Source organism: Cebus imitator, unplaced genomic scaffold (assembly GCF_001604975.1).
Source record: "Cebus imitator isolate Cc_AM_T3 unplaced genomic scaffold, Cebus_imitator-1.0 Scaffold45, whole genome shotgun sequence".
Lineage (NCBI taxonomy): Eukaryota > Metazoa > Chordata > Mammalia > Primates > Cebidae > Cebus > Cebus imitator.
The window spans coordinates 13,673,596-13,701,416 of NW_016107360.1; the positions used below are offsets into that span (position 1 = coordinate 13,673,596).

A 27,821-nucleotide genomic window follows, 5' to 3' on the forward strand; every position below is an offset into this window, starting at 1 on the left:
TTGTCACATTTCTTGATATTGTTTTGATGAATATCTGTATCTCTCTATATATCTGTCTAAATCTTAGTCTGGAGACCTTTTCAAGGGAATCCTAGGAATAGGGTAATTGGATCTGTGCATGTGAACTTTTCCAGGCTTTTGATCCATCTCCAACTTTTTTTTTTCCAGACACAGACCAGTTCACACAAACACCAATGGGATATTAGAGAACTCTCCTCACCACACCCTCATCATCATTAGTAATATTGATTTTCATTTCCTGTACTGCCACGAAGCAGAGAAGGCTGCAACAGCAGGGCAGTATTTGGAATAGGAGTATAGCTCAGGCAGTCAATACCTAAGGAAGATTCAGATTCAAGAAACAACTGTGGAGCTCTCAGCAGCACAGACACTGTGGCTGGAATAGAGGGAGACATTGAGGGACTAATGATGACATTTTCAATGAGCTCCTTAAAAGGTAGCACTGGAATTTACTTGAAGTTTTTGGAAAGATTGTGGATTGGTGGCAAATCACCTTCTATAGAAATGGGTACTGATAAAGCACACTGCTGTGGTCCCTAGAGGCTGAGAGGTGGCCCTGCCTGAAGCCAGGTGGAGGAGGAGCCGTTGATTAGATGAACTTCTAAGATCCCTTCTGGGCTTATGATGCTAGGTTATTAAGCCAGCGTAGCAAGAGGGATGTTAATCTTTCTCCTACCGTTCCTTTTTCCTGGGCACTTTACATGTCCACAGACACCCCAAAGGACTCCATTTTCCCAGGTCTTCCTGCCCATTGACCCACCTTTCCTCCCTGTCTTTATCTGACAACCTCCCATTGCCTTCTCCTTACTTGGTTCCTTCTTGGATCCAGGATCCTAATTGTAGAGAGAAAGAAAAACAGTGAGAGGCCTTAGAAAATAGAATCCCAACCTTTATTCATCAAAAAAAAGAAGGAAAGGGGAAGTGGTGAGCTTATGTCAACATTTATTTATAGCCCCACCTACTTCCAGAAGTATCTTAAGTAATACTTGCTTTCACAGTGGGCTCATGGAAAACTAAAGTCTCCTCTTTAAAAACCAGTCCAGGGGACATCAGACCTGCTAGTCATTAACAGGATAGCAACAGGGAAGAGAGTAATTTAAGCATTCGACCACAGCATATTTTTTAATGTAGGTATTACGAGAATGAGAGATAGTTTGAACAGTATTTCAAAGCATAGATTTAGTGTATACCCAAAATAATGGAAAACAAGTGTTCAAACAAAACCTGCATGAGGATATCTTAGTAGCACTGTTCACAATTAGTCAAAAGGTGAAAACAGTCTAAATGTCCATCAACTAACGAATGGAAATGAAATGTGGTATATCCATGCAATGGGTTGTTATTCAGCAATAAAAATGAGTGAAGTCCTGATACATGCCACAGCAAAAATGAACCTTGAATCGTGCTAAGTGAAATATCCAAAGAAAAAGAAGCAGCCGGATATAAAAAGCCACATATTGTGTGATTCCCTTTATACAAAATATCCAAAATAGGCAAATTCATAGAGAAAGAAAACAGACTGGTGTTTGCCAGAGGCCGGGAGAAGAAGAGAATGAGAAGTGAGTACCGATGGGTACAGGGTTTCATTTTGGGGTGATGAAATGTTCTGGACCTAGGGAGTGGTGATCGTTGTATAACATTGTAAATGCCTTAAGTGCCACTGGATTTTACATTTTTAAATAGTGAAAATGATAAATTTTATGTTATGTGTACTAGAAAGAAACTTGTTCTTCGGGGCTTTGGGGAAAGATGGACTGAGTTGGGCCCATATTCTACCACTTCCCATCTATGTGGCCACGTGCAAGTCACTTAAACGCTCAGCTTTTATTTCCTCATCTGTAAAATAAGGATAATTATAGCAGTACCTACCCCATAGGGTTTAACTCTTAAATGAGTCAAATTATGAAAAGTGGGCCAGGTGCTGTGGCTCACACTTGTAATCCCAGCATTTTGGGGGACTGAGGTGGGTGAATCACTTGCAGTCAGCAGTTTGAAACCAGTCTGGCCAACATGGTAAAACCCTGTCTCTACTGATATAAAAATTAGCTGGGCACAGTGACACATGCCTGTAGTCGCAGGTATTCGGGAGTCTGAGGAGAATCACTTGAACCTGGGAGGTGGAGGTTGCAGTGAGCTGAGATTACGCCACTGCACTCCAGCCTGGGTGACAGAGCGAGACTCTGTCTCAAAAAAATGTGTGCGTGTGTGTGTGTGTGTGTAATATATAACCATATATATATATATATATATATATATATATATATAATTTTGGAGACAGAGCACTGAGTATATCTGGCACATAGCATGATATAAATATTAATATTTATGTTATTAATGTAGCCCAGTATTCTCAACTGGAGACAGCATTGCTTCCAAGGGAATATTTGGCCATGTCTGGAGACATTTTTTATTATCATAATTGGGGGAAGGGGCTCTACTGGCATCTAGTGAATAGAGGCAAAAAATGCCACTGAACGTCCTGCAATGTACAGGACAGCCTCCATGGCCAAAGATGACCTGGCCCAAAAGAGCAGTGCTTCCTTTGAGCATCCCTGGTTCAGACAGTGTGTGGAGGGAAATGTGCTTCATCTCATGAATGTATATATTAAAATAGGTCAGATAGAATTTTTTGTTAGAAGACAGTCAGCAAATGTATTAAATGTTCACTGCGTATAGAGAGTATTAGACATTGTGGAGCATATAAAAGAAGACAAGGAGCTGCCTTTGAGGAGCTGAGCTGAAGAAGAGCTCTATGTGATGGGGTTATTTCAGAGGGAAGTTTTCACCAAGACATTACTGTAATCAGTTTTCCCTTAATAAGAGGGTGATCTGAGGTCACCCACACTGCTCACAGTAATGCCTGCTCCCTGTAAAGAAGCATCCTAAGGGAACAGTGTGTGGTTCCTTCACTTGTCTGAATGTGTCCTGTGTTTGGGTAAATTCTATTGAATCAATATCTGAAAAAGGAATCACTGTCACAAATGGAAATTAAAATTACTTGTTATACGTACAAGCACAGACATGAGAAAATGTTAAATCTCATTGTATTCAACCACCCACAGACCAAAAGGAGGAGATTCTTTTGCCCACTTTCCATGTAAATAGTTATTTTATCGGATTCTAAAACTAGTACATTCATGTCATTAGTCCAATCCACGTCACAGAATTTGCTCTTACACAAATGACTCACTGTCAAAAGGTTTCTCCTGCTTTGCTAGCAGTGAAGGCTGGGAAAGAATCCCTTTTTGCTTCTCTCTATCTTTTTACCTGTAGACTAAGAATAGGAAGCCCTTCAAAGGGATGCCAAGCCGTCACTTAACCCCCACCATTGCAGCTGTCCTTCAGAATCAGACAACAGGAAGAAGGGCCAAGGAGCCTGGTGAAGCCCATTAGGAGGGTAGACCCCTGGAGTGAACCTTGACTTTGGGAGCCAAGGCAGTGGATGGGTGGTCACAGGAGGGACAGAGGAGCCTTCTTCCACAACGTTGGCTTCCTATATGTACATGTGCTTTCTAGCAACTTGTACTTATTCAGTGTCTACTGTGGCAAGGACTCTTATTAGACACTTTCGTAGTGGGAAACAAAAGTGAATTAGGCATAGAGCGTGTCACAGTGAGTTCTCAGTATGGCAGGGGTAAGAGCTGTTATAGTCACTATAATACAAGACAGAAAGTGACAAGTACATTCAGAAAAATGTGGATAAAACACTATGGGATTTCAGAGGACACAGCTGGCCTTCAATGGAGAGTTTGGGGAAGTCCTTTCGGAAAGGGTAGCATTTGAGTTAGGATGCAGATGTTGATGAAAATGTAGATCTGTTGAAAGGATGCTAGAATAGTCTAAAGAACAGAGCAAGCTACCAAGGTGAGCAGTTAAGTATGTCACAGAAGAGATTTTGTAGGATTTTTAAAGAAGAGTATAGGAAAAGAGGGTGAGCTGGGGATATTAGGATCAGCTCATGAAAAACCAGCAATGCCAGGACACAGTTAAGCCATGGAGAAGCGTGGGCGGATTAGGAAGGTTGTCATGCAGCTATGTGTAAGGTGGACTGGAGAGATATCAAGGGCCTGAGTTATATGGGGAAAGAATGGTAGGGAGAGGCCAGACTCAACCAATATCTTAGATAAAGCATTTGTCAGGACTGATGGCAGGATACGCCAGCACATGGGTGTACCGAGGCAGCGGGACACAGTTGAAGAGCATGGGCGCTGGACACAGATGCTTTGTGTTCTAGTCCTGGTTCTGCCACTTAAACCAGGCTGCATGTCCTTGGGCAAATTACTTTACCTCTCAGTGCCTCAATCTCTTCATCCAAAAGAATTGGTAATAAGAATCTTGCTCCTCACACCCATATGCTGCAGATTAAATGAGTTAAGTGCATTTGACACATTCTAACATCCTCTGACACAGCCTAAGTTATTGTGCTCAATAGCATAACATAAAAATTGGCTGTTATTGTTGAAGGTAACAAGAGGATTAAATGGGAGGATGAACTTCTGAACCAAGTTAAATGGTGATTACTCGGAATAAAGAATTATGCGAGGGAAGGAGTGATCTTTGGTTACCCTTCGCAAGGCTACTTGCAGGGGCTGGAGCGTGGGGCTCTGTTTGAGGACAGGACTGCCCCCCCTACATAAAGGCCTACTTATCTAGTTCTTGTTTTCTAGTTCCTAAAGCATTAACTTTACTGTCGGGCATTAGCTGCATTCAAGCTCACCAGTGAGTCAGGAGTACTCCCAAGACATCAGGATTTCCCTGCTGCTTTTCATGGGGAGACCTAGGACCAAAGAATTATGGTCTTGAGAGACCATGAAACAGATGATGCTTTTAAGAGCCAAGAGGGCACTTTTTATAGGCTTGGGCACTAACAGAATGAACATGGAAGATGTTTTGTTTAAAAGAAAAGCAACTACGATGTCTTGATTTTAGGTGAGGAATATTGTCTTGTCTTTGTGGGTCTGAGCAGAGTTTAATAGTGCAGGAAGGAGAGGAGAGCTCGGGGAATGTCCTCGGGGAAGACATCCTGCCTCTTATTCTGCAGTTTTGCAGAACTCACAGTGGAAAAGCCTTGCTCTCCTCTGACACCCCATTTGGTGCTCAGACTGTTCCAATTTAATGCATGCGTAAGAATAAAAATTAAGCTTTCAAGTGCTAAGGCAGATTTTTAATAAAGAGACATAGGCTTTACCCCTATAAGATTAAATAGTCATCAGGATTTAAAGGTTTAATCTGTTGGAGTTCAGCCCAGGATGGGGTTCAGAGCCCCAGATTAATGGGATGCAGCCTCAGCCTTTGAACATCAGAGCTTGCTGGGGTGGGGGAGTACGCTGGTGTATTTGAGTGTGAAATGTGCTAGTAAGTAGGAGAGACCTCTCCTTTGCAATGTGCTGCGGCAGGAGAAAGCAAGCTACCAGCCCCTGCTTTCCTGAATCCTCAGCGGCTGACTGGATACCGCTTCTGGGGGTTGCTGTGCACATGAATGTTTGCTATTGTTCCAGGCACACGTCGGCCTTAAGAAATAGCACAAAACAGGCCCGTCCTTATTCAGAAGCCGAGCCCCCTCCATCACTCAAACTGGGCCTTCCAGGTCACATGCCAGAGGCTGCTGCGGACAGGACCCAGCTGCCTCAAATCTGCTGCCTAACATTAGCTGCGGTTCGAAAAACCTGACAGCACGGGGCTTCTCGGGCTCTGCAGAGCAAACTAGAAAGATCTGGGATCCAGGCACTATGTTCTCTCAAGAACTGTGGCTGGAAAATGAGAAAAAGTGTGCTGTGGTTCGGAAGTCGAAGCAGGGCAGGAAACGCCAAGAACTGCTGGCTGTAGCCTGGGGAGTGAAGGTGGGTGTCAAAGGCGGCTTTCTTTGGCCCCCTCTCAAACTCTTTGCCTGTTCACAGATCTCCTCCCTGGTTCGAAGGGCAGCCCTCACACACAACGACAACCACTTCAACTATGAGAAGACACACAACTTTAAGGTAAGCAAGCTTCTGCATTCCTTCTGTTATAAAGGCCAGGTGGAGAGGACTGTGTATCGTTTCCATCTGGTTTCTGATTGCAAAGTCATGAGACAGCGAATTCCTTTGCTTTCTACATTTAGCTATAAGCTTCACACCAGTGCTTTCTATACATTCACAGTGGAGACCTCAGAAAGAAGGTCTGCTCAGTGCTTATGCCTAGAAACACCTTATCTGTATGTTGACTTCGTTTTGGAGAATTGGGCCCATTGACACTTTGCATTCCCAGGTCCAGATAAGAAACACACAGCATGCCCAGCCTCGCTAGGTCGCAGATGTCCTGGTGGGAGCTGAGCAGTACTTTTCCACTCAGTAAAGAGTACTGCTGTCTCCTAGCAAGGGAAAACAGTTGCCTATTTCTCATTTTGTGTTTTGTCTTTTGTTTTAGCAGTGATGCTAACTCCTTTCCTTTATGCGTAGACAGCTGTGAAATCAAATGATGACAAGAGATGCCATCCAGTAGCTCTTGTTTGTGCTCCGGGTACAGGGGAGGCGGGAGGCGGGAGGCGCCCTGGATCACAGCCTTTATCCTGCTCACCAGACCAAACAAAAAGATCTGGAAACCTGGAGGGGGTTTATTAAGTGGAATTTCTCATGTGAATTTATAAACTGGAAAGGCCTCTATCTTCGTTTCAGACTGGTACTTGTAGAAGGGGCTTACCATCAGAAAATGATGGCCTGTTTCCTTTGCCCAAATGTGTTTTCCAAGAAGGGGTGGGAAGAGATGCTGGTGCCAAGTTGCCCAGCTTGAATTGCAGCTGAGGCACGGAGGGACAGGTTAGTGTCAAAGGTTTCACCTCAAAAAAATGAGCTGGCCATTTGAAAGTTGGGGAGAATGGAGATGGCAGATCCAGGAAGAAAACAGTAGGCAGGAGAAGCAAAATGTGAATTGCCTTCTTTTAAAAAAAAAAAAAAAGCTGTTTCCTTTAGGGTCAGTAACCCACGTGACTCTTGGAATTAGATAACCCTTTTGTCAGAGGTGACAAGGGAAACTAATTTTCTTCTGCTGCTTTCGGATCCTTCTTAAGGACAAATACTCATCTATTAAATATACATTGGCGTTAGTTTGGTCTGTTTCCCTGAATCTGTTTTTAGAAAGCCAGCAGCTCAGGCAGTTGCAAGCTATAATTGAACTGAGGAATGGAATTATACAGCCCGACATACTTAGCATTAGGGCGAAGAATTGCATTGCATTGCATTGCATAGGTCCTCTTTTATGCCAAAGCTTCTCATAGTTCTCCCATCACTGAATATTGACAGGTCTAATTTGGAGCATTAAAAGCCTCCTCAACTTTTTATTTTACTGTGTTTTCCATTTTTATCCTCATTAATTTGTTTTGGCCTTAAAGTGTTTTTCTGATTTTTAGCAGAAATCCTTGAATTTTTTTGTGTATTGTGGATACACAGCTAGTGATGAAACGATGGATCTTCATGGACTCATAAATTCTTTTCCTTCCTCTTGAAATTTCCAATTTGTTTGGCTTTAAGAAAATGGAATTATGCTGTACTATAACATGTTTGCATAGTCTCTTGTCCATGTATATTCTGTGTCTGAGCTTGTGTTTAAAAACACACACATATATTTAGTTAATACTTTCAAAACTAATTTCAGTCCTTTCCATGTTAGATCCCTGAATGGAAAAAGAATCTTAAGACATTTTAAAACAAAAAGATATTCAACTCTTATTTTTTAAGTAGTACCTTTGCTAACACAATATATTATCACTGGAAAACACCAGAAGCTCTTTTAATATTTGCTTAAAAACTCAATAGCTCTTTACTGTTGCAGCTCTTGAAAGAAGAAAAGGCACAAAATAGACAAGTTGTTCAAGAGGAGTACACCAGCCAGACAGGAGCATTTGTCTTCCAGGTTTTAAATAGACATCTTTGAAACTTAGCAGACCCCAAGTAGCTGTGACAGTTGATTGTGACATTCAATGGTACTGTTGGTGCCACTGTCCCTAAGAATGAGTGGCAGGGACCGGATGAGGCATCCCGTCTGTCCGTCCTTGCCCTTTCCACCCTCAGTCTTCCCACACCTCACCCGCAACTAACTCTATGTCGAAACTTTTCATGGTCTTTGGAAGAACCTTCAAAAAGCAGGCTCACGCTATAAATGCAGTGACAGGTTTTTAGGGACAAGCCTGCACTAATTAAAGGAAGAAAATTCTTATCCTAGTTCCCTGCTAACTGCTTGGAATTTGTGTTTCAGACCTTAATTTTACATTGGCTTTTTATTTACATTAGCTTCTAATGAGCTTTATTTTGAAGCTTGCTTGATTTGTAATTCAGGTTGATATTTGAGGCCACTATGTACATGGCATATAGTAAGCATTCAATAAAAAAACAATGACATGTTCATGCCTGTCAGCCAATAGGCTTTGCTAGGCGCTGTCTGCACTTTTGTCTAGAGGCCTCCTACCTGACATTCGAATCTGCCAGTAGAGTTTGTCACCTCACCCCATAACAAGACTGTTTGCCCCAGTCAGGGCTATAACCCCAGGTAAAACGCCTTTTCCTTTGCTTTGCCCAGGAACTTTGTCAAGAGGAATGAATAGAAACCCCCAACATTCCCTAAGTTGGAAACTTGTGCTCCATTCTCTCAGAAAGCCCGCAGTCACTGCCTTTACTTCTCCAATAAAGCTTGTTTAAGCAAAGCAAAATTCAGCTCTGAGAACAAAAGCTTTGGGAACCAAATGATAGTCGAATCTCATTGCATGCAATGATTGTATACTTTTCAACACTGTATGCTGATGCAATTTGTGCTAATGTAAAGCATGGATTTCCTAGGATTACTTGTACCTACTAGGCACTGAGAGGTATTTGTTGGAGAAATGGTGAAATTAACAGAGTCCCCTCTAAAATGAAAAGTGCTTGTCAAGAGAAAAACCACTCGGTTATTTAGCTCGTTTTATAACTGCCGTCTTGTTTATCTGGTTGATCTAAAGTGGCACTCTGCTGTAGCTGGAGCAGCTCTCTTTTGAATGGTCCACCCTAATAATACCTTATAGCTGAGCTCTGAAAATCTTCAGGCCAGCCATCCCCAGAGCTGCGGCAGTCTGCCTTGCCCTGCTTCCTCCCACACTTAGCACAGTGATGAGGTGGCTTTAGCCTGAGTAGTACTCCTGGCCACGCCATGCTCTTCCAGAAAGCTCAGCTCTCTCTGCCTCAATTCCCTCATCTATCACATGGAAGTGTTGTGAGGTTGAAAGAATACATGCAAGTCACTTATCATGGTCTCTGGCACCTAGTATTTATTTGATGTTAGCCTCTATAATTATCTTTTTGTGCCTCTCCCTCATCTTGTATTTTTGTGTCTAGCTTTTTCTATTTTTTATTTTCTACCCTCTCTTCTCCATGCTGATCTTTACCTTTTTTCTACCACCCCTTTCTTCTTCTGTCATTAATTATATGTAAGAGAAAATGAATAAAGCCTAATGGTTGCTATTTCTTTGAATGTGTTCTATCCTGTAGCCAGTACTGGTTCATGTTTCTCATTTGTTGAAAAAGTGAATGGATGATTTAGATTTAGATTTCACACGTTTTTCCCCAGCTTTTAAAAAGTATTTTACACTAAAGCTGTCATAACAAATGACCACAAACTTGGTGATTTAAAACAACACTCATTTATTTGCTCATGGTTTTGAAGGCTGGAAGTCTGAAATGAAGGTATGGGCAGGGTTGGCTTCTTCTGGAGGCTCAGAAAGAGAAACTGCTCTGCAGCTGTCTCCTGGTTTCTGGTGGTTGCTGGCAGTCCTGGAGGTCTTTGACTTGTAGACACGCCACTCCAATCTCTGCCTTCATCTTCATATCGCCGCCTTCGAGTGTCTCTGTCATCTTCTTATAAGGGTGCCAGCCATGGGATTTAGGACCCATACTAATCCAGTATGATGTCATCTTTATTATATCTTCAAAGACCCTATTTCCAAATAAGGTTATATGCACAGTGACCCAGGGTTAGGAGTGAAACATACCTTTTGAGGGATATACCATGCAACCCATTATAGGAACTTTATTTGACATTTTCAGGAACCTTCAATAGGAAGGCTCTGTAGCCTCACCCTAAAGGATGCACTGTCAGTGACGGTAGAGTTTACAGTTTCAGTAAAGGTTTTTATGTCCACAAAAAAAGGTCCCTAGATGTAATCTAATTGCTCCTAAGTGTCAACCCTTTGGTCTAAGCACAACTGCTAATTTCCATGGCTACTGATTTTAACATTTTTAAAGAAAAGTTTTCATGGATTTTTCTTATCAGTGCTTCATTGCTCTGATAGAAAGTGATGACATTTAGTTATTCTTGGTCTCTTATCTTTACCAAGCATTTCTTCATGAAAAGAGGCACCAAAAAGCTTTAAAATAACTGGTGGGCGTCCATTTTTAGTAGTAAGTTAGAAGTGTCTATTTGCTGTGGCTGGTTCTGAAAATGAAGCAGCCACAGCAAATAGACACTGCTAACTTACTACTAAATACAGGTATTGATCGACTTATCACCTGTGCAACTTACGACCATTCGACTTTACGACCACAATCGCTAGCCACGACTGCACCACATCTGGCAGCACAAACGTTGCCCAGCTGGGCGTACGACAGTGCGGACCAGCTTCCGGCAGCACTACCATCTCCGCGTGCACCATTTCAACTGTACATATAGCCTACTCAACTTATGACCAAATTGTGTTACGACCGGTCCGCGGTCCCAACCGTGGTCGTAAGTCGAGCACTAGCTGTATATATATATATACACTTTACAATCAGATTTATGATGTAGCTATTAGTTCATACTAGTATGTGTGATTGATTATGCAGGACTGGACAGGTAAGGTGTGAGACCCAGTATAAAAAATGTGAGGTTCTTGTTAAAAAAATTAGACTTTTACAACTGTGACAGCAGCACATTAAAGCAGGCTAAGGACAGGGCTCTGTGCAAACGCTCAGGTCACACGTGCCCTGAAGCTGACCCTGCAGTAATGTGTAAAAAAACAGGAGTAAAAGACAAGCTTCTGTGAGCATTCCAAGAGGAGGGGCTCCCTGGTGCTGGGGATCCTGTGTAAGAGGCAGTGTGGTTGTTCTCTCAGTCTTAATCAGGAATACTGTTGGGGAGGTGGAAAGTTGGCTGAAGCCCAAGTAGTTAAATAGATCAAGGACTGTTACACAGGGAAAAGAAAGAGCACCTGAGCTATGCAGACAACAGGAGAGAAAACTTGGAGTCAGAAATGTGCCAGCAGAGAATACGGTGCAGAGAAGAGACCTCGGGGACAGAAAGGAGCCCATCACATTTAGATCATCAGCTGAGGTGGGCCGGATGGTGGAAAGATGATGAACCCTGGGCCCTGGAGCCCCAGAGGCTCCTGAGCAGGCCCTTCCCCCGCTCAGCCTGCTGCCCCCGCTCCCAGCCTCTCTAGTCTGCACGGAGATCGGCATCACTCTTGCCTACCAAATTCTCTCCCTCCCCCCATGCACTTCCAGGGCACCCTTCTTCCCCATATGGAATATGGATGGAGAGCAGAGGCCCAGAAAGTTCTAACGCCCCTCACTGTGTGTTCCCCACTCCCCTTCCACCTCCTGCCTGTTCCATACCAGCTTTCCTTTGCTCCCTAGCACTGATCACCAGCTGACACAGTATCTATTTACATGTTTGTTTTCCTGCCTTCCCCTTACCAGATGGAAGCTCCCAGTGGGAGGGTGGCGGGTAGAGAGGGTTCGTGGAGTAGGAATTTTTATCTGTTTTATTGACTGCAGAAACCCCAGTGTCTAGAAGAGGGCCCAGCCAGCAAGCTGTTCATTCATGTTGGCAGAAAGCAGGGGACCGTATCTACCTACAATTGAGCTTTTTGCCCTCTTTTGTGGCTTGTGTGTTGTATGCACTTGTGTTCATTGTACTAGAGTCATCAGATGGTACAAGAGAGACGGAGGCCCTACCAGGAAGTGTCGTGCCAGCTCTGAAACCCCATTTGCCAGGGATGCTGACCCTGCAGTGCTACCAGGTGGGCCGGGGAGCAGGGAGGGATCTGTCCCAGTTCACTCCTGTTGTCCTGTGTGGTGCCTTCAAAAGCATCCTATCAGGAGATAGCAAGAAATGGTTGCTTTACTTACTCTCTTATGTCCCCACTCTGCTGATAGACTTAGCCCGTGCCAGGAGCACCTCGTTCCTATGGCATACCCCATCACGTGTGCTCTCATAGCATGCTGCTTCTCAACATGCAGCTATCCTGGAAGCCAGGACTAGAAGTTCAGGAGGCTGAGAATATGTCCCCATGCTCTCACTGAAACACCCATCCAGGATGTGGCAGCACCACCACCTTCCAGTTTGGATTTGTGGTTCCTTGATGATGTCTGTGCCTTTCATTCATTTTTGCATTCTTCTCAGTCTCGTGGTCATTTGCTTTGGAAGGAGACGTTTTGCTTCCCACATGCAAGCCCCTCTCTCTTCCTCTTCCCCCTTGACCTCATAACAGTATGTCAGGCCTTTGTATCATTCCCAGTGTTTTGTCTGCCTTGCCTTCTTGTCAAGCTCTTAGATGTCCATCACCCTTTTCTGTCCATCTGATGCTATTTCTGTGCCTGGAGAGCAGGGACGGCTGGATACTGCACCTGGAAACTGACACAGGCAGATATTGGCTTCAGAATGGTTGTGGGGCTTGTTTTTTGTTTCGTTTGTTTGTTTGTTTCTCAGTTAATAATCAGAAAAGGCTATTTTGCCAGAAACACGTCTGGGTAAAACAATTCAAAAGAAAGGCAAAAATCATCATCTTAAATATAAAATAAGGAACTCAAAGTGAGACTGTAGTAAATAGGCTTGGAAATATATGGCTTTATTTTTAAAATGTTGTTTCTGCTCCCAAAATGCTATGAAAAGGCGCTGTTTTTGTCTGCCTCCTACTGCAGCCTGCTCCGCATTGTAATGATTAGAAACTCCGCATTTTCAAGTAATACAACCCCTGGAAACTATCTTAAGCTAAACAGACTGTTAAACAGGATGGGCTCATAAAGCCCCCAGGGAATACTCAGAATTTAGGGATGGGTGGAAACAGGAACTGGGAGTATACCTGAAGCCAGTTTCTCCCTCTCTTGCTCCCTCCCTCCCTTCTTTTTTTCTCCTTCTAACTCCCTCCCCCTCTCCCTCCTTCCTTTCCCTCCCTACTTCTTTCATTATCTCCTCCTTCCTCTGTCTCTCCTCTCTCTCCAGAGGCATCCAATAAAGGCCAGGTGTGCTACTAAGTGTCCAGGACAGGCCACCACAACAAAGAGTTACGCAGCCCTAAACGCCAGTAGGGCTGAGATTGAGAAACGTCACCTCAGGCGATGGGAAGCCACTCCAGGTTTTTGAGTAGGGAAGTTTCAAAAGAATGTGGGTGCTGCTGTGCTCATAAACCTGACCAAAGTTACTTAGCATGAGAATATCTTACTTTATGCAGTGGGGAGACTTCCAGAAAGCTTTGGGGCAATCAATATTTTAGAAATGCAATCCTATCTTAAATGTGCTAGGGCAGCTGCTGATGAGAAGTCCAGGAATCTGTGGTGCTGGGGTTGAGAAACCCAGCTCTCCTGCCCCATCTGCTTGGCCTGCCTTTCAGAGGAAACTCAGAATCTCTGTCATAGATTGAGTGATTCCCCTCTGCTGTGTTTTCTTACATCTGAAAAGGTTCACTTCAAGGTTAGTACTTGATCTGGTCTTGCAAAAGGGGAGAGTCCAAAGTTTAACCTAATTTCTCATATGAGATGAATGTCACATGGTTGTGGGAAATACAGTAAATTACAGGGAAAGTCCCTGGCAGGGATCTGGAAGCCTGGACTGTGCTGCCAACCTGGGTGATGGAGGATAAACTGCCTGCCTGCCAGCCTCTCAGCCCTGAGCAAAGGCTAGACTAGACCTCCAAAACCCAGCCATGTGTAGCTGGAAGGGACTTTAGCTCTCCTCTGAACATAAAGTAGCTAAACACGCTGCCTCTGATCCAAAAATTCCTTTTCAAAGCAAAATACTAAAGTTCTGATTTTTAAAATGAATAATAGAAATGAAAAAATGAGGCAATAAGGTTTCCGTCTATACCAGTGTTTCTCAATGGAGGAAACTTCGCTCCCCAGGAGACATTTGTTGATTACTGGAGATAGTTGTGATTTGTCGCAGCTCGGGGCGCTACTGGCATTTAGTGGGTAGAGGCCAGAGATGCTGCTAAGCATCATCCTATAGTGCACAAGGCAGCCCCCCACAACAAAGAACTTTCCAGCCCAAGATGTTAATGAATAGTGCCAAGGCTAAGAAATCATGATGTATACTGGTAAGAAAAGCAAAAATTCTCAACTGCTGCACATCATAAACAGCACTTTTTCCTTCTTTGGAAACATCACTTAGATCCCAGGCTGAGCTGATACTAATACATTTGGGTGGTGTCTACACTGACACAGCCAAACATATCTGGTATAAAACCACTAGAGAATACTGCCTTCCAGATTCAGCAGATGTGAGACAAATAACATCCGGTTCATTTAGAAAGAGCTATGTTGAGGATACTTGCTAAATGCCTGAGATCTTTCTAGATGCCTCTTCTTGCTCTTGTTTTTACTGAGTAGCCATTCCTGGGCTATTTGTCAAACATACCTTATCTCGTGTAATATCATCTTTTTTGTTTGGTGTGGTTTTTGAATTCCAGGCAGACCTTGCCTAGTATAATAGTCTTGGACAGACATTCTTCCTGTCTGGAGTATTTTCTTCCTGTCTAGAATATTTTAGTTACTGCCCTAAAGTTTTCAAAATGTTCTTTCTCTAAAAAGATATCCTTGCAAATCAATAAACTTCAGAAAATGGAAAAAGCTGACCAGTGAATTTTAAGATATGGTGTATTTCATTGAAAGGGTAGACATAATAAGTAGAAGCGAAATAAAATGGCTCAAAGCGTGCCCTCAGCATTTGCGTATAGCCTTCTGTCTAGAGATTGTCCGTGTGGATCCAAAAGAAAATTGAACAATATATGGGTCATGAAAATAAACAATGGCCCATCACCAAAAGGGAAAGGAGGCAATGGGCCTAAAATAATGTTTAACTTTGCGTCTCTGCTCTAGTCTCATTTTATTTCTTTGGGACTGTGTGGGGACACTGGGCGTTACTTGCTCTTTGAGATGTCTGTGCATTTATTTGGCTGGACAAGTGAGCTCAAAGGCAGTAGGGAGACTTGTTGGGAAAGGATGTTGGTAATATGGACAGTGATAATCATTAAATGCAATTCTGATGTGCTCAAATATTTTTAAAAATATCGGCAAAAGGTGAAATTTTGGAAAATCTGTGAATAGCCTACCCTGTTTTTCCTGAAACGATAGGCCAGTTTATATTTTGTCAGCATGCATTCTGTCCATGTGTAGTAAACATGTAGCCACACTTAATTTCTAAATATTGCATTTTCATTTTTACCCCAAGATAAAGGGATATGTGCCATGAGGTTATTTCATCCACTCAGGATGTGTCAAAGAACAATGTGATGTTATTTTTTTTTATCATCATTTGCAAGAAAAGAATGCCTTTCATAACCCAAGCCTCCCTTCATTGGGCTTTCGTTATGCTGTTTTTTCTTTTATGAATGTCTTCCTCAAGTCATCTGCTCCCAGTCAACACCATCACTTTCCCACCTGCTCAGGCGTTCCCAGGCTGGTGAATTCTTATCCATCCTTCAAAGCCCTGTTCAATATCCCCTTCCCTAGACTTGTAGGAAGAATTTATTATTCTCTCCATTATACCACCATAGGCTATTCTACATGTTCTCCTGCATCACCTGACACATGATTATTTATGTTGGCTGTTTATTCTTGTACATAATGAGATCCTTGAGTGCAGGGAGTTCTTATTCCTCTGATGTATTTCACCTTTGTATATCCAAGGACTAGTACAGGGCCAAGTTCAAAGTAGGCAATCAAACACACAAGTGAATAATGAGTTGCTCGAAAGGTGGAAATAAGATGAAAATAGAATATAATTCATTTGTCTGACATTCTTCCACCATTAATTTGTAATTTCACTTCTGAAATATACCAGGTATCCATACAAGTGTGATTTGGTTTCTTGTCTTTTCAATGTATACTACTGGTACCAAATATACTGGGGTTTGGCTCTCTATATGAAATGTTATTGCATCATATTCAGAAAATGGTATGTATGGTATCAATTTTTTGTATATGTTGAAGCTTAATTTGTGGTGAATTGGTACGAATATTCCAAGTGGTTTTGAAAAGTGTGTGTGTTCTTTTAATTGCTCAATATGCGATCCCTTTGGTATTCATATAGCAACTTTCTATTTGATCCACTAGTTTCTGAGAAAGATATCAAAATCATGATTGTGGATTTGTCAATTTCTCTTTGTAAGTCTTTCAATTTTGCTTTATATTTTTGAGACCATATTGTCATACTTAAGCTCAAAATTACATCTTTCTGGTAAAAATAAATCTATTATCTTTATCACCAATCATATATATATATAATATATATATATTATATATAATATATATATATTATATATATATATTTGCTCTATTTTTGGTTTCTATTGGCTAGTTTGCTAGGTATGTCTGTTTTACTTACAAAATTTCTTTCATGTTTTGGTTGGGTTTCTTGAAAGGATTTTTAAAATATTATCTGAAAATCTTTTTTGTGATGAATTAGAGCCACTTAAAATGATTAGAATTGTATAAGGATTTTTTCTGTATTCACTGTGCTTTTCCATTGCATCTTTTTTTCTCCTTTCCTGCTTTTTGTTGGTTTAATTAAATCTATATTTCTTTTTCGTGTGTGTGTGTGTGTGTGTGTGTGTGTGTGTGTGTGTATGTGTATCTCAGTCTGTTGTCCAGGTTGGAGTACAGTGGCGCCATCATAGCTCATTTTAACCCTGGACTCTTGGGCTCAAGCCATCCCCCATGTCAGCCTCCTGAGTAGCTAGGACTCTAGGCATGTGCGACTATGCCCAGCTAAATTTCAAACTCTTTTGAGAGATGGGCTCTTACTATATTGCCCAGGCTTGTCACTAGTACTTATTTTATTGGACCTCTTAACAGCATTCAACATGATTGACCATTCATTCCCTAAAACACTCTTCAGCTCTTGGCTTCTGGAACACTTCGTTGGTTTTCTCTGAATGTTTGAACACTGAGTGCTTGGGGATGAGCTCGCTTTTGTTTTCTGCTCCCTACTCTTAATATAGTCATGTGCTATATAACAATATTTAGGTCAACAACGAACCACATATATCATGGTGAACCCATAAGATTATAATGGAGCTTCCCTATGTAAGTGTACAATTTTTTTTATCTTTTATAGTTTATTTTTATTGTACCTTTTCTATGTTCAGATACGTTCAGGTACATATACACTTACTATTATGTTACAGTTGCCTACAGTATTTAGTACAGTGCCATACTGTGGAGGTCTGTAGCCTGGGAGCAATAGGTCATACTATATAGCCTAGATGTGTAGTAAGTTCTACCATCTCGGCTTGTGCAAGTACATTCTAGGATTATCCCCTCAATGATGAAATCCCCCAATGATCCTTTTCTCAGAAGGTATCTCCATCATTAAGAGATGCATGACTATACTTTTTATTCATTCACACGATTTTAAATATCTCTTCATCATAGATGGTGAAATTTATACCTCTGGTCTTTGCCCGTCCTCTGAACTATCAAATTATGAGTTCCTGCTTGACACTAACACTTGGGTTCATAGCCACATTTAACCTTAACTTATCGAAAATGGAATTCTTTAATTTCTCCCCAGAAGAGTGTCTTTCCCATCTCAGCAAATGGTATCATCATCTACCCAGTTCCTAAGCTAGAATCTCAGAGTCATTCTTGACTCCTCTCTCCCTTAACAGCCCACGCTTATTATCAGGTCCTATAAATTCCATCTTCAAAATATACCTCAAATTCATCCACTTTCCATCTCCACTGCCGGCGTCCAGGTCTTAGACTCTGCCATTGTTCAAATAGACTACAACGTGGTTTTCAAATCTAGTCCACTATTAACATCCTCCCATTCATTTTCAACACAGCTGTCAGGATACTCTTTTTTAGAGATAAATATGAGGTCCTCCAAGAACTGTTAAAAATGCATGCTTTGAGTGAGGAGACCCCCAAACAGGCTTTGTGTGAGCAACATGGCTGTTTATTCACCAGGGTGCAGGTTGGCTAAGGCCGAAAAGGGCGTTAGTGCAGGGCGGTGGGATAGGAGTTGGTTTTATAGGTTTGGGGTGGGCAGTGGAAAGTTACAGAGTAAGATCAGTTACGGTGGTGGGGGTAGGGACAAGGAGTGTACATTACCGTAAGTTCACTTACAGTGGCAGGTGGGGTAAGGCCTAAGAGCAGTTAAGATGGCAGGGTGAGGTGAGGAGTATTCACATTATCATAATAACAGTTAAGATGGCAGGGTGGGCCGGGCACGGTGGCGCGTCCCAGCTACTCGGGAGGCTGAGGTGGGAGGATCTCTTGAGCCCAGGAGTTCTGGCCTGTAGTGCGCTATGCTGATCGGGTGTCCGCACTAAGTTCGGCATCAATATGGTGACCTCCCAGGAGCGGGGAACCACCAGGTTGCCTAAGGAGGGGTGAACCAGCCCAGATTGGAAGTGGAACAGGTCAAAACTCCTGTGCTGATCAGTGGTGGGATAGCGCCTGTAAATAGCCACTGCACTCCAGTCTGGGTAACATAGTGAGACCCCACCTCAAAAAAAAAAAAAAAGGAAAGGAAAAAAAAAAGATGGTAGGGCGGTGGGGCAGGGGGAGATCAGCAGAGGCAGGCAGGACTAAAGACTTTCTGGGTCCAGGCTTGCACATGGAGGCCTGACAAGAACTTCCTGTACCTAGATTAAAACCAAATCCACACTCACGAATAAAGCCTTTAAGGCCCTGTGAAACTTTTCCTCTCCTACCTTCAACTTCATCTCAGTTCCTCTCCCCCAAACTTCTGGTGTTCTGGCCACCCTGGCCATCTAGTTCCTTCATCACAACAAGTTCTTCTGCTCCTGCAAGCCCTCCATGTATTCTTTCTGCTGGGAACGATCTCTGTCCCTTTCTCTTTCCCTGTGGAAGAGAACTGGCTCTTCTTTTCCAACAGGTCAACTTCCGAGAGAGGCTTTCCTGACCATCCTGGATGCGGTTGGGCCCCCCTTGCTCTCTCTAGTAGCAGCCTCCTCTTTTTTCCTTCTGTAGCCCTTTTGATAGTTTTTTTTTTTTTTTCCTGGAGTTGCATTTTACATATTGTTTTATTATATTTAATTGATCCTCACAGCAGATTAATAATTGACTTTACTGCCATAATTAAGCATTTCTAGTAAAATGTTAAGAAAGGTATGATTGCTGAATTTAGAAAATGTCCACCTTTAAATAGGATACTTTATTGAGGAATTCTTTTAGTACCGATTTCAATCTCGGTGGGCCTCTAAGTCAGTTACGACATTTGGCCCTGTAAGTACTTCTGGGATGAATTCTCTGCATTCCTGTTTAAAAAAAAAAAAAATGCTTTGTCATGTCTTAGGGTCATTCCCTAGAAAAATGTTGAGAATTTTTTTGTATCCTTTTCAAAGCAGAAACTATATAGTAGGCACTTTGCATGTGATCAACTGAAATGCCAGAATGGCTACTGTAACTTTGCTTTATTGCAGTCACAAGTTACTCTTTTTTATTTATTAACTAGCTTATCTTCTTTCTCTGCTTTTACTCATCAGTGAGTTTCCTCTTTCATGCCAATATTTTTGCTTTGTTTTGTTTTTATTTCAAATCATAATTTAATAGAGGAGGACCTATGCCTCAATAACCAGAGATAAGAATGTCTTTACTTTGTGATATTCAGAATATTTAACAACTAGCTGGGCTATCAAACAATGAGACCAGCACTTTGGTCAACCAGGAGAGATTTTCAGCTTACTTACCTGAAGGCCACACTAAGTCCTACTGAATATAGGCACAATCTGTGGGGAAAGCAATTCCATAGGCCCCACTGGCTGCCTGCATTTTTAGCCAGCTCCTTTACTTTTTAAAATGCCGTTTTTTGGAAGTAGCTCAAAGACTTGGAACCTTTTAATTATCCCATAATCATGTCTTATTTATACCTTCCTGCATACTGTAGAGATGGGAAACTTCAGTCGAAAGGACACAGTAAATGAGTTCTGCCTTCCAGAATTTGCTGAGCTAAATGCAGGTTATAGCGCCCAGCTTGGGCTGCTCTCTTGGGTTTGTCCACACAGGGCCTTGTGGTGGGTGGTAAGAGTGTCACTCAGCTGATGCCATGACCTATACTCTGTTTGTCCATGCTCCTTTCTGCCTCTGTCCTGGGGCATGTCCTGGATCGATGAAGGATTTTCAAAGATCAAAGCACAGGTCTGTTTTCTCAGGAGCTGTTTGCAGCTGCCTTACTGGAAGGAAAGCCCAGTGGGGGATGGTTCCTGCTGATCTTCCTTGATGTGTCTGAGGCTAACTGCCTTTACATGACTCTGAATTTTCTGACATTTTTCTTCTTTTTGGATCACAGGTCCACACATTCCGAGGCCCACATTGGTGTGAATATTGTGCCAATTTCATGTGGGGGCTCATCGCCCAAGGGGTCCGGTGTTCAGGTAGACACAGAACTTTCTTCTTCTCCAATTATATAAAATGCCACTGTGCTGAGCTGAAGGATGTCTCTCCAGCGCTGGGAAGCATGCTCAGATCAGCTCAAAAGTCTAGCTTTCTGCAGGGTTCAAGGCCTGTCTGTACTTAATGGGGAAAGTAGTTCACCTGCTTGCAGGAATGAAAAAGAATATCTCATGTTTATGCAAGGAAAGAAAAAAAAAAAGTAAATTTCCTTAAACACCTACCTGCCTCACAATAGGCAGTAGTCCTTAAAAGAAAAAAAGAATCAATTCCAATGGAAGTGCATAGCTTGAAAAGCCACACTTTTTCCCACCCCATCTTTCTGCAAAAGGTAAGACATAAAAATGGTAATAGTGCTGGTAAAAATTAACCACACACCAGGTACCGGCTAATCTCTATTTATTTATCATGTCATTAACCTCACCAACAGACCTTGGGGGAGATGCGATTATCCTCAATTAAAAAAAAAAGAAGATATGGAGGCTTGTTCTTTGCCCTTGCTAGGCAGTAAGGAATAGAATATTGATTCAAAGGCAGCCAGATTCCAGAGCTCATGCTCAGTATCTCTTTGTCATCAGATTAGCAGTGAAAGTACGCACTCAGATATCACATATTTTCAAAGTAGTTTGAAAGCCTGGGTGATTTTCCACCTGAAATTGGAGGTATACAACTATTGGTAATAGCACACATCTTATTAAGGTACATCTAACACAATGATAAAGAGTTGCCAAATTAATGTGCAACTGGGTTTCCTAATTCATCTTGCCATGATTTTTCTGGCAAACACTCGTGGCTGGGAGCAAGACCAGCCTCCTCTGATATTGATTGGGTTTCTACCAATACCATGACTGACTTCTTCCTTGCTAGGATATGATTTTTAAAAATCTTAGGAGCATTTAGAATACAATAATGTAATGACACTAATTAAGAAGGTGATCGTTCCCATTTTGGCTCACAGCATCATGTAACCTTATGTCCTCCTCTCTGCCTGGAAAGGGCTTCCAGCCTCTATTGTGTAAATATAGTAATTACTGGTGTTGATACCTGGATGGTTCAAGTAGTTCTGGCTCCCCCACTGCAGGTCTGTGTTTAAGCATGGTCAACAGAGGCTCAGAAGCAGCTTCTCCAGAAATATTCAGAAACCCTGATTAACACCAAAGACTGACTTGCCAGGAGTCGCACAGTATCTCACAGCTTAGCCCCTGAGCAAAGGGATAGAATATCTGAATTACTCAGTGGTCATTAATTTGGCCTGTCCATATTGTACTTACCAAAAATATCCCTAATTGCTGATATTATCCAATTTCAGCAAGAAATTGCTCCAAAGTCAATATTAGGAGAACAAAACTCTGGGCTTCATATTAGCTGTGAACAGCGACTTTTCAACTTTCTCTGGGATAGAAGAGTTTTTGTTTTTTTTCTCTGTTTTTTTTTTTTTAAAGACATTTTCTAAGGCCATATTGTTAGTATTTTTCCAGTGGCTACTCTTTGGCCTTATATTTCCTCTTAGCAGAAGGTAGGCTGAAAACTGATCATGAAAGATTAGGAAGAACCATCATTGCCTCTCAGCTTTCCATATATTAAGTATTTTTTAGAATGCACTGGACTTTATTTGTAGCATATGGAGTTCTATTACTTTGTAAAAACTGGAATATTTTTACATTTATTATAAAACAATTTTTTTTTTTTTTGAGAAGGAGTTTCACTCTTGTTGCCCAGGCTGGAGTGCAATGGCGCAATCTCGGCTCACCGCAACCTCCGCCTCCTGGGTTCAGGCAATTCTCCTGCCTCAGCCTCCTGAGTAGCTGGGATTACAGGCATGCGCCACCATGCCCAGCTGATTTTTTGTATTTTTAGTAGAGATGGGGTTTCACCATGTTGACCAGGATGGTCTCGATCTCTTGACCTCATGATCCACCCGCCTCGGCCTCCCAAAGTACTGGGATTACAGGCGTGAGCCACCGCGCCTGGCCTATAAAACAATTTTAATAAAATATCAGTATTAAACTACATAAGCATATTGTTGCTTTAGGTCTTAAATGAAAGTATATGATTCCTATTATATGTGGTACCTAGGGTAGCAATTCCCAGAGGTAGAAAGCTGAATGGTAGTTACAGGGGATGGGTGGATGGAGAGTTTAATGGGTATTGAGTTTCCATTTTGGAAGATGAAGAAAGTTCTGGAGATGGTAGTGGTTACATAACAGTGTGAATGTACTTTATGCCACCAAATCATACACTTATAATGGTTAAAATGATACATTTTATGTATATTTACCAGAATTTAACAAAAAAATGTAAATGGAGTTTGTAAGACATCCTAAGAATTCCTAATGAAATCACTTAAGAATAGCTGGGCAGATATTCTTCCATTTTTTCTCACCATATTTGCTACTTATTTTATTTGACTTTATACATATACAAAACTGAGTATATTTCAGAAACTAGGCTAAACATTTTACCTTCTATTTGAGCCTCATGGCTAATGCCAAGAGGTAGGTGATATTATGATCTCCTATAAAAGAGGATTCAACAAGAGAACCAGCCAACTATATTGAGTGCAGTTAGCCAAAATTTACATTCACTAGATAGATGTATCAAAATATTATTGAAGTCACTTGAGCTTTGTTGAATTTCTCACATTGATAAAGAGATGAATTAGAACTGGTTTTGTTTTTTTTTTTTCCTTTGGAAGGAGGGTAGACAGAGAACTCAGCCAATAAAAATTCCATGAAAATCACTTAGAAATTACCACTGATTTTATAAAAATTTAGATCCTCTCAGGTTCTTGGTGTGGTTAAGTCCTATTTTATAAAGCAGCTGACTACAATATTCATTGTCTTCTGTGTTTGTTATTCTTTGTGCCTAGGAAAACAGTATTAGAAGACACTCTGAGTAGACAGTACATCAACTTTGAACAACTTCAGTACTGAATTTTTATCTTTCAGAATGTAACAGAATATGGACTGTGCCTTTTTTTTCTTGAAACAGAGTCTCGATCTGCCACCCAGGCTAGAGGGCAGGGGTGCAATCTTGGCTCTCTGCAACCTCTGCTTCTTGGGTTCAAGTGATTCTCCTGCCTCAGCCTCCTGAGTAGCTGAGATTACAGGTGTCCACCACCAAGCCCAGCTACTTCTTGTATTTTTAGTAGAGATGGGGTTTCACCATGTTGGCTGGTCTAGAACTCCTGGCCCCAGGTGATCTGCCCACCTGCCTCAGCCTCCCAAAGTGCTGATTACAGGCATGAGCCACCACGTGCGGCCAACTGTGCCAGAGAAATTCCATTAGTGGCTATCGACTGCTAACAGGCTCTCCACTAGTTCATTTAACTTTAAAAGCACCTTTTTCAGCTTTGGGTTTTCCTATGAACTTTACAAATAACATTACATGGCATTGGTATAAACTCTCAAGTACTCCTACTGGTAAATATAGTTAGGCATTATTTCCACTCACAGGTGTCAAAATAAGGCACATAAAAAGGAGAGCAGCCTTCCCAAACTGCCCAAGGAGGAAGGGATTGGAAACTATGGAGCCACCTTCCAGGAAAGGGGAAAAGAATACCAGTGGTCATGGGCTCCTCAAAGCACAGATTAGAGAGCCCTGTGGAAAGAGCATCTCTGCCTCCCACACAAGGATCCTCAAGAGCTCAAAGGAAACACCCTGGAACAAGCCCTAGGTGCCCTTTATAAGCCAGGACTGTCTGAGAATCCAAACCCAAAAGCCCATTTGTGGACCCAAAGGGTTCCAGCCTGAAACAGGGAAACATATACAAAAAAAAAAAAAAAAAAAAAAAAAAAAAAAAAAAAAAAAAAAAAAAAAAAAAAAACTGATCAATTACCTAAACTATCTCAGATTGTCTGTTCTTAAGGTCCAGCAACAAAGAAGGCTTAATGAGAAAAATGGAATCATAGAAGGGTTTAGTGATTAGAGATGATACTCCTATTCATCCTGTAGAGAGTATCCCCTTGAAATGAGATACATGTTCCAGAGAAATAGGTCAAACCCTTGGGTGGTGATATTTTTATTTCGGGCAACATATAATTTGCATTGCGCTTTGACAAAAGGGCTGGGCTTGGGCTAATATGGCTTCTTTGTTTACAGACTGTGGACTGAACGTACACAAACAGTGTTCCAAGCACGTTCCCAATGACTGCCAACCTGATCTCAAGAGGATCAAGAAAGTGTACTGTTGTGACCTCACAACACTCGTGAAGGCCCACAATACTCAGAGACCCATGGTGGTGGACATATGCATTCGGGAAATTGAAGCAAGAGGTTTGAAAATAATTCCTGTTGTAGTATAGTGATTCCATTTTTATTGTTTGTTTTTACTGTTGCTGAGGAAACGGAGTTGCTCTACTACTCTTGCTGGGAAAATGACCTACGCATGTGTGCACGCATGCACGCACACCTGTAGTTCCAGCAGCTCGGGAGGCTGAGGCATGGAAGAATTTCATACTTTAGAGTGGGCAATTGGGGGAGCAAATAAATAAACATTGTGGATGGCTATGTTCAACGTACCGTGGAGTCACAAAGGAAAGTGCTTTAATCCTATTTGAGGACAAGTGAGAAAGGGTTATGGCAGAAATGAGGCTTGTATTGGATCTTTGAGAAAAAAAAAAAGGTACTTCTATTAAATAAGAAATTGTTGAGCAGCACCTCTCCAACCATTTAAAAATGTGCTCCTAATATGATTGAGGAAACTTCAAAGATTTAAGAGATTTATGCAATGAAAATAAAGGAGACAAGATAGAAGCATTTCAAAAAATGTTCTTTATGTTGTACATGGGTAACTTTTCCTTTATTTGTGCTTTCTTTGGCCACTATTCAGCATCGAAATGTTCACAGACGTGGCAGACCAGGTCTGGTTGAGGAGAAGTTGGATTGCTGGATGTAACTTGGGAGATTTGGCCATGTATAGAGCCTTTTTATAAGGCATAAACCATTTTTGCCATGTATCATATTCTGTTATACTTGGGATCCATTATTGCGTCCAGATTGGCTTAATATATTTTACACATATATATTTATTGGTCAACTACCCCATTTTTTCCAAAGCAAAACTAAAGAGGATGTCATAGCTTATTATTCCAACCCTTTGGAGAGAGGAAATTATTCCCTTTTCTGTGGAGGGGAAAGCCATAGCTGTCCTGTTCCCCGATGACTTCTAATTTAATCTCAGAGTGTAAGAAATGCCTTCTGTATTTTCATTGCTGTGGCTGACAGAGCTTAATGAGTGCTTTGGGATCTGGTGAACATATTGATCCTGTGGCTAAACTGGGTGAGAGGAGAGGAAGGATTCTCTGCCTCTGGATGAGTGGTTGGGACAAGTGGCCCTGGGCTCTGCAGTTTGGAGGCAGATTATCTGCTTCTCCAGAACTTGCACTCAGGGCTTTTCTGAAGAAGCTGGGTTCCTCCCATTGTGATCCTTAACAGAGAAAACTGATCATTCAGACAACATTACTGCCGTGTCTAACATTTCAGAATAGGGAGCACAGCACTAAGTATGCCTAGTATAAGAGCTAGACAGAATGGCATAAATTAGGAATTTACACCAAAAGAATCGTAGCACAGGAATTAAAGCCCCAGCTATTAGGGCCCGAAGCAGACAAGCAGAACCAGAGAATGGGCTGGGAGAAATTTGTATGACACTCAAATTCCCAGCTGTGGGGTCACCACTACCAACATCTTTCCATGTCTTGCATTCACAGAAAATTCCTTATTGTCCTCCAAATGTTCCTTTATGTTCATTTGTCTCTGCCTGATGTGGTAGAGTGGAAAGATCAAGGACTTGAACTTAAATTCCCAGCCCCGTCTCTTACTGGCTGTAGTGTGACCTTGGGCAAGTTACTTACTATATTTAAATATCTGTTTCCCCAACTGTTATATGAATGGAACCAACTGTACCTCAGTCAATAAAATAAGTTAGTGGGGATTAAACTGATTGATACAAAAACGGACCTAGTACAATGTCCAATCTACCGGACTCAGTTTTTGCCTTTACTTGGAATGACCAAACCCATACCCCCACCTCCAAATCTAACTATATTACTTAGCCTGTACATCTCAGTGCTGTCACAGAGATCCTGAGTAACAGTGCCTTTGACAAGATAGAAATCTATTTCTCTCCGTAGTCATAGTCCAGGTACCCAGGAGCAGTCCAGGAATGGTCTGATACCCACGGCAGGCAGCCAGGCGCTGCAGCTTGCTGCTCTGTCCTGCTTGAGTGCTGTCCTGAGTGCAGGATCACAGTTGGTCACCACCATGTCATCTGTATGTCACCAAACAAGCGGAAAAGGGCATGCTCAGTTCCTTCAAGGCCACAACCCAGCAGCTATAAATGTCACTTCTGCTCTCACATGGGCCAGAGTCTAATGACCACTGCAATGAATATTCTAAAAATCAAAGGTTTCGCTACAACAGAAGAACGGGAGAACAAATATTGGAAGGACAGCTGGCAGCTTCTGCTACTCTGGCAAACTGTAACTCATCCTTTATCATTTCCTTCAAAGATTAGCTTCTCAAAAAAGCATCTTGATATAATATAGGATGATGCTTTGCTCAGTGAAGCATGGGCTGGGGTCAGGAAGATTATCCCCATTTAATTATACTCTAAACCATACAACTCGGCATATAGTATAAGGCATAGAATTTTTATTTTACTTTTAAGTTCTGGGATACATGTGCAGAACATGCAGGTCTGTTACATAGGTATACATGTGCCATGGTGATTTGCTGCACCTATCAACCCGTCATCTAGGTTTTAAGCCCTGCACGCATTAGGTATTTGTCCTAATGTTCTCCCCGCCCTTGCCCCCACCCCACAACAGGCCCCAGTGTGTGATGTTCCCCTCCCTGTGTCCATGTGTTCTCACTGTTCAGCTCCCACTTATGAGAGAGAACAAAAGCATGGATTTTACTACGTTCTTTGAAAACCTGGATTTCTTTGAAAGTGACTCAGTGAATCTTATGGTTGAATGTTTGTGTCCCCCGCCCCACTAAATTTACATATTGAAGCCCTAATCTCCAGTGTGATTGTATTTGGAGATGGAGGTCTCCAAAGAAGTAATTAAGGCTGAATGAGGTCCTAAAGGAGGGACCATAAGCAATACGTGGAATGTCCTTATGAGACGCCAAAGAGCAAGCGCACTCTCTCCCTCTCCATGCGCATATACCAGGAAAAGGAAG

The 27,821-nt window shown here is 42.0% G+C and overlaps 1 protein-coding gene across 2 annotated transcripts in view; it reads left to right on the forward strand.

The window, feature by feature from the left end:
• CHN2 (chimerin 2) overlaps positions 1 to 27,821 on the forward strand; it is a 313,846-nt gene that overhangs the window by 276,917 nt on the left and 9,108 nt on the right. For both annotated transcript variants that reach the window (XM_017527069.2, XM_017527068.2), the window contains 3 exons: positions 5,919 to 5,996; positions 20,533 to 20,617; positions 24,735 to 24,908. In XM_017527069.2, coding sequence (XP_017382558.1) covers positions 5,919 to 5,996; positions 20,533 to 20,617; positions 24,735 to 24,908 — 337 coding nt within the window. The remainder of the gene's footprint in view (positions 1 to 5,918; positions 5,997 to 20,532; positions 20,618 to 24,734; positions 24,909 to 27,821) is intronic.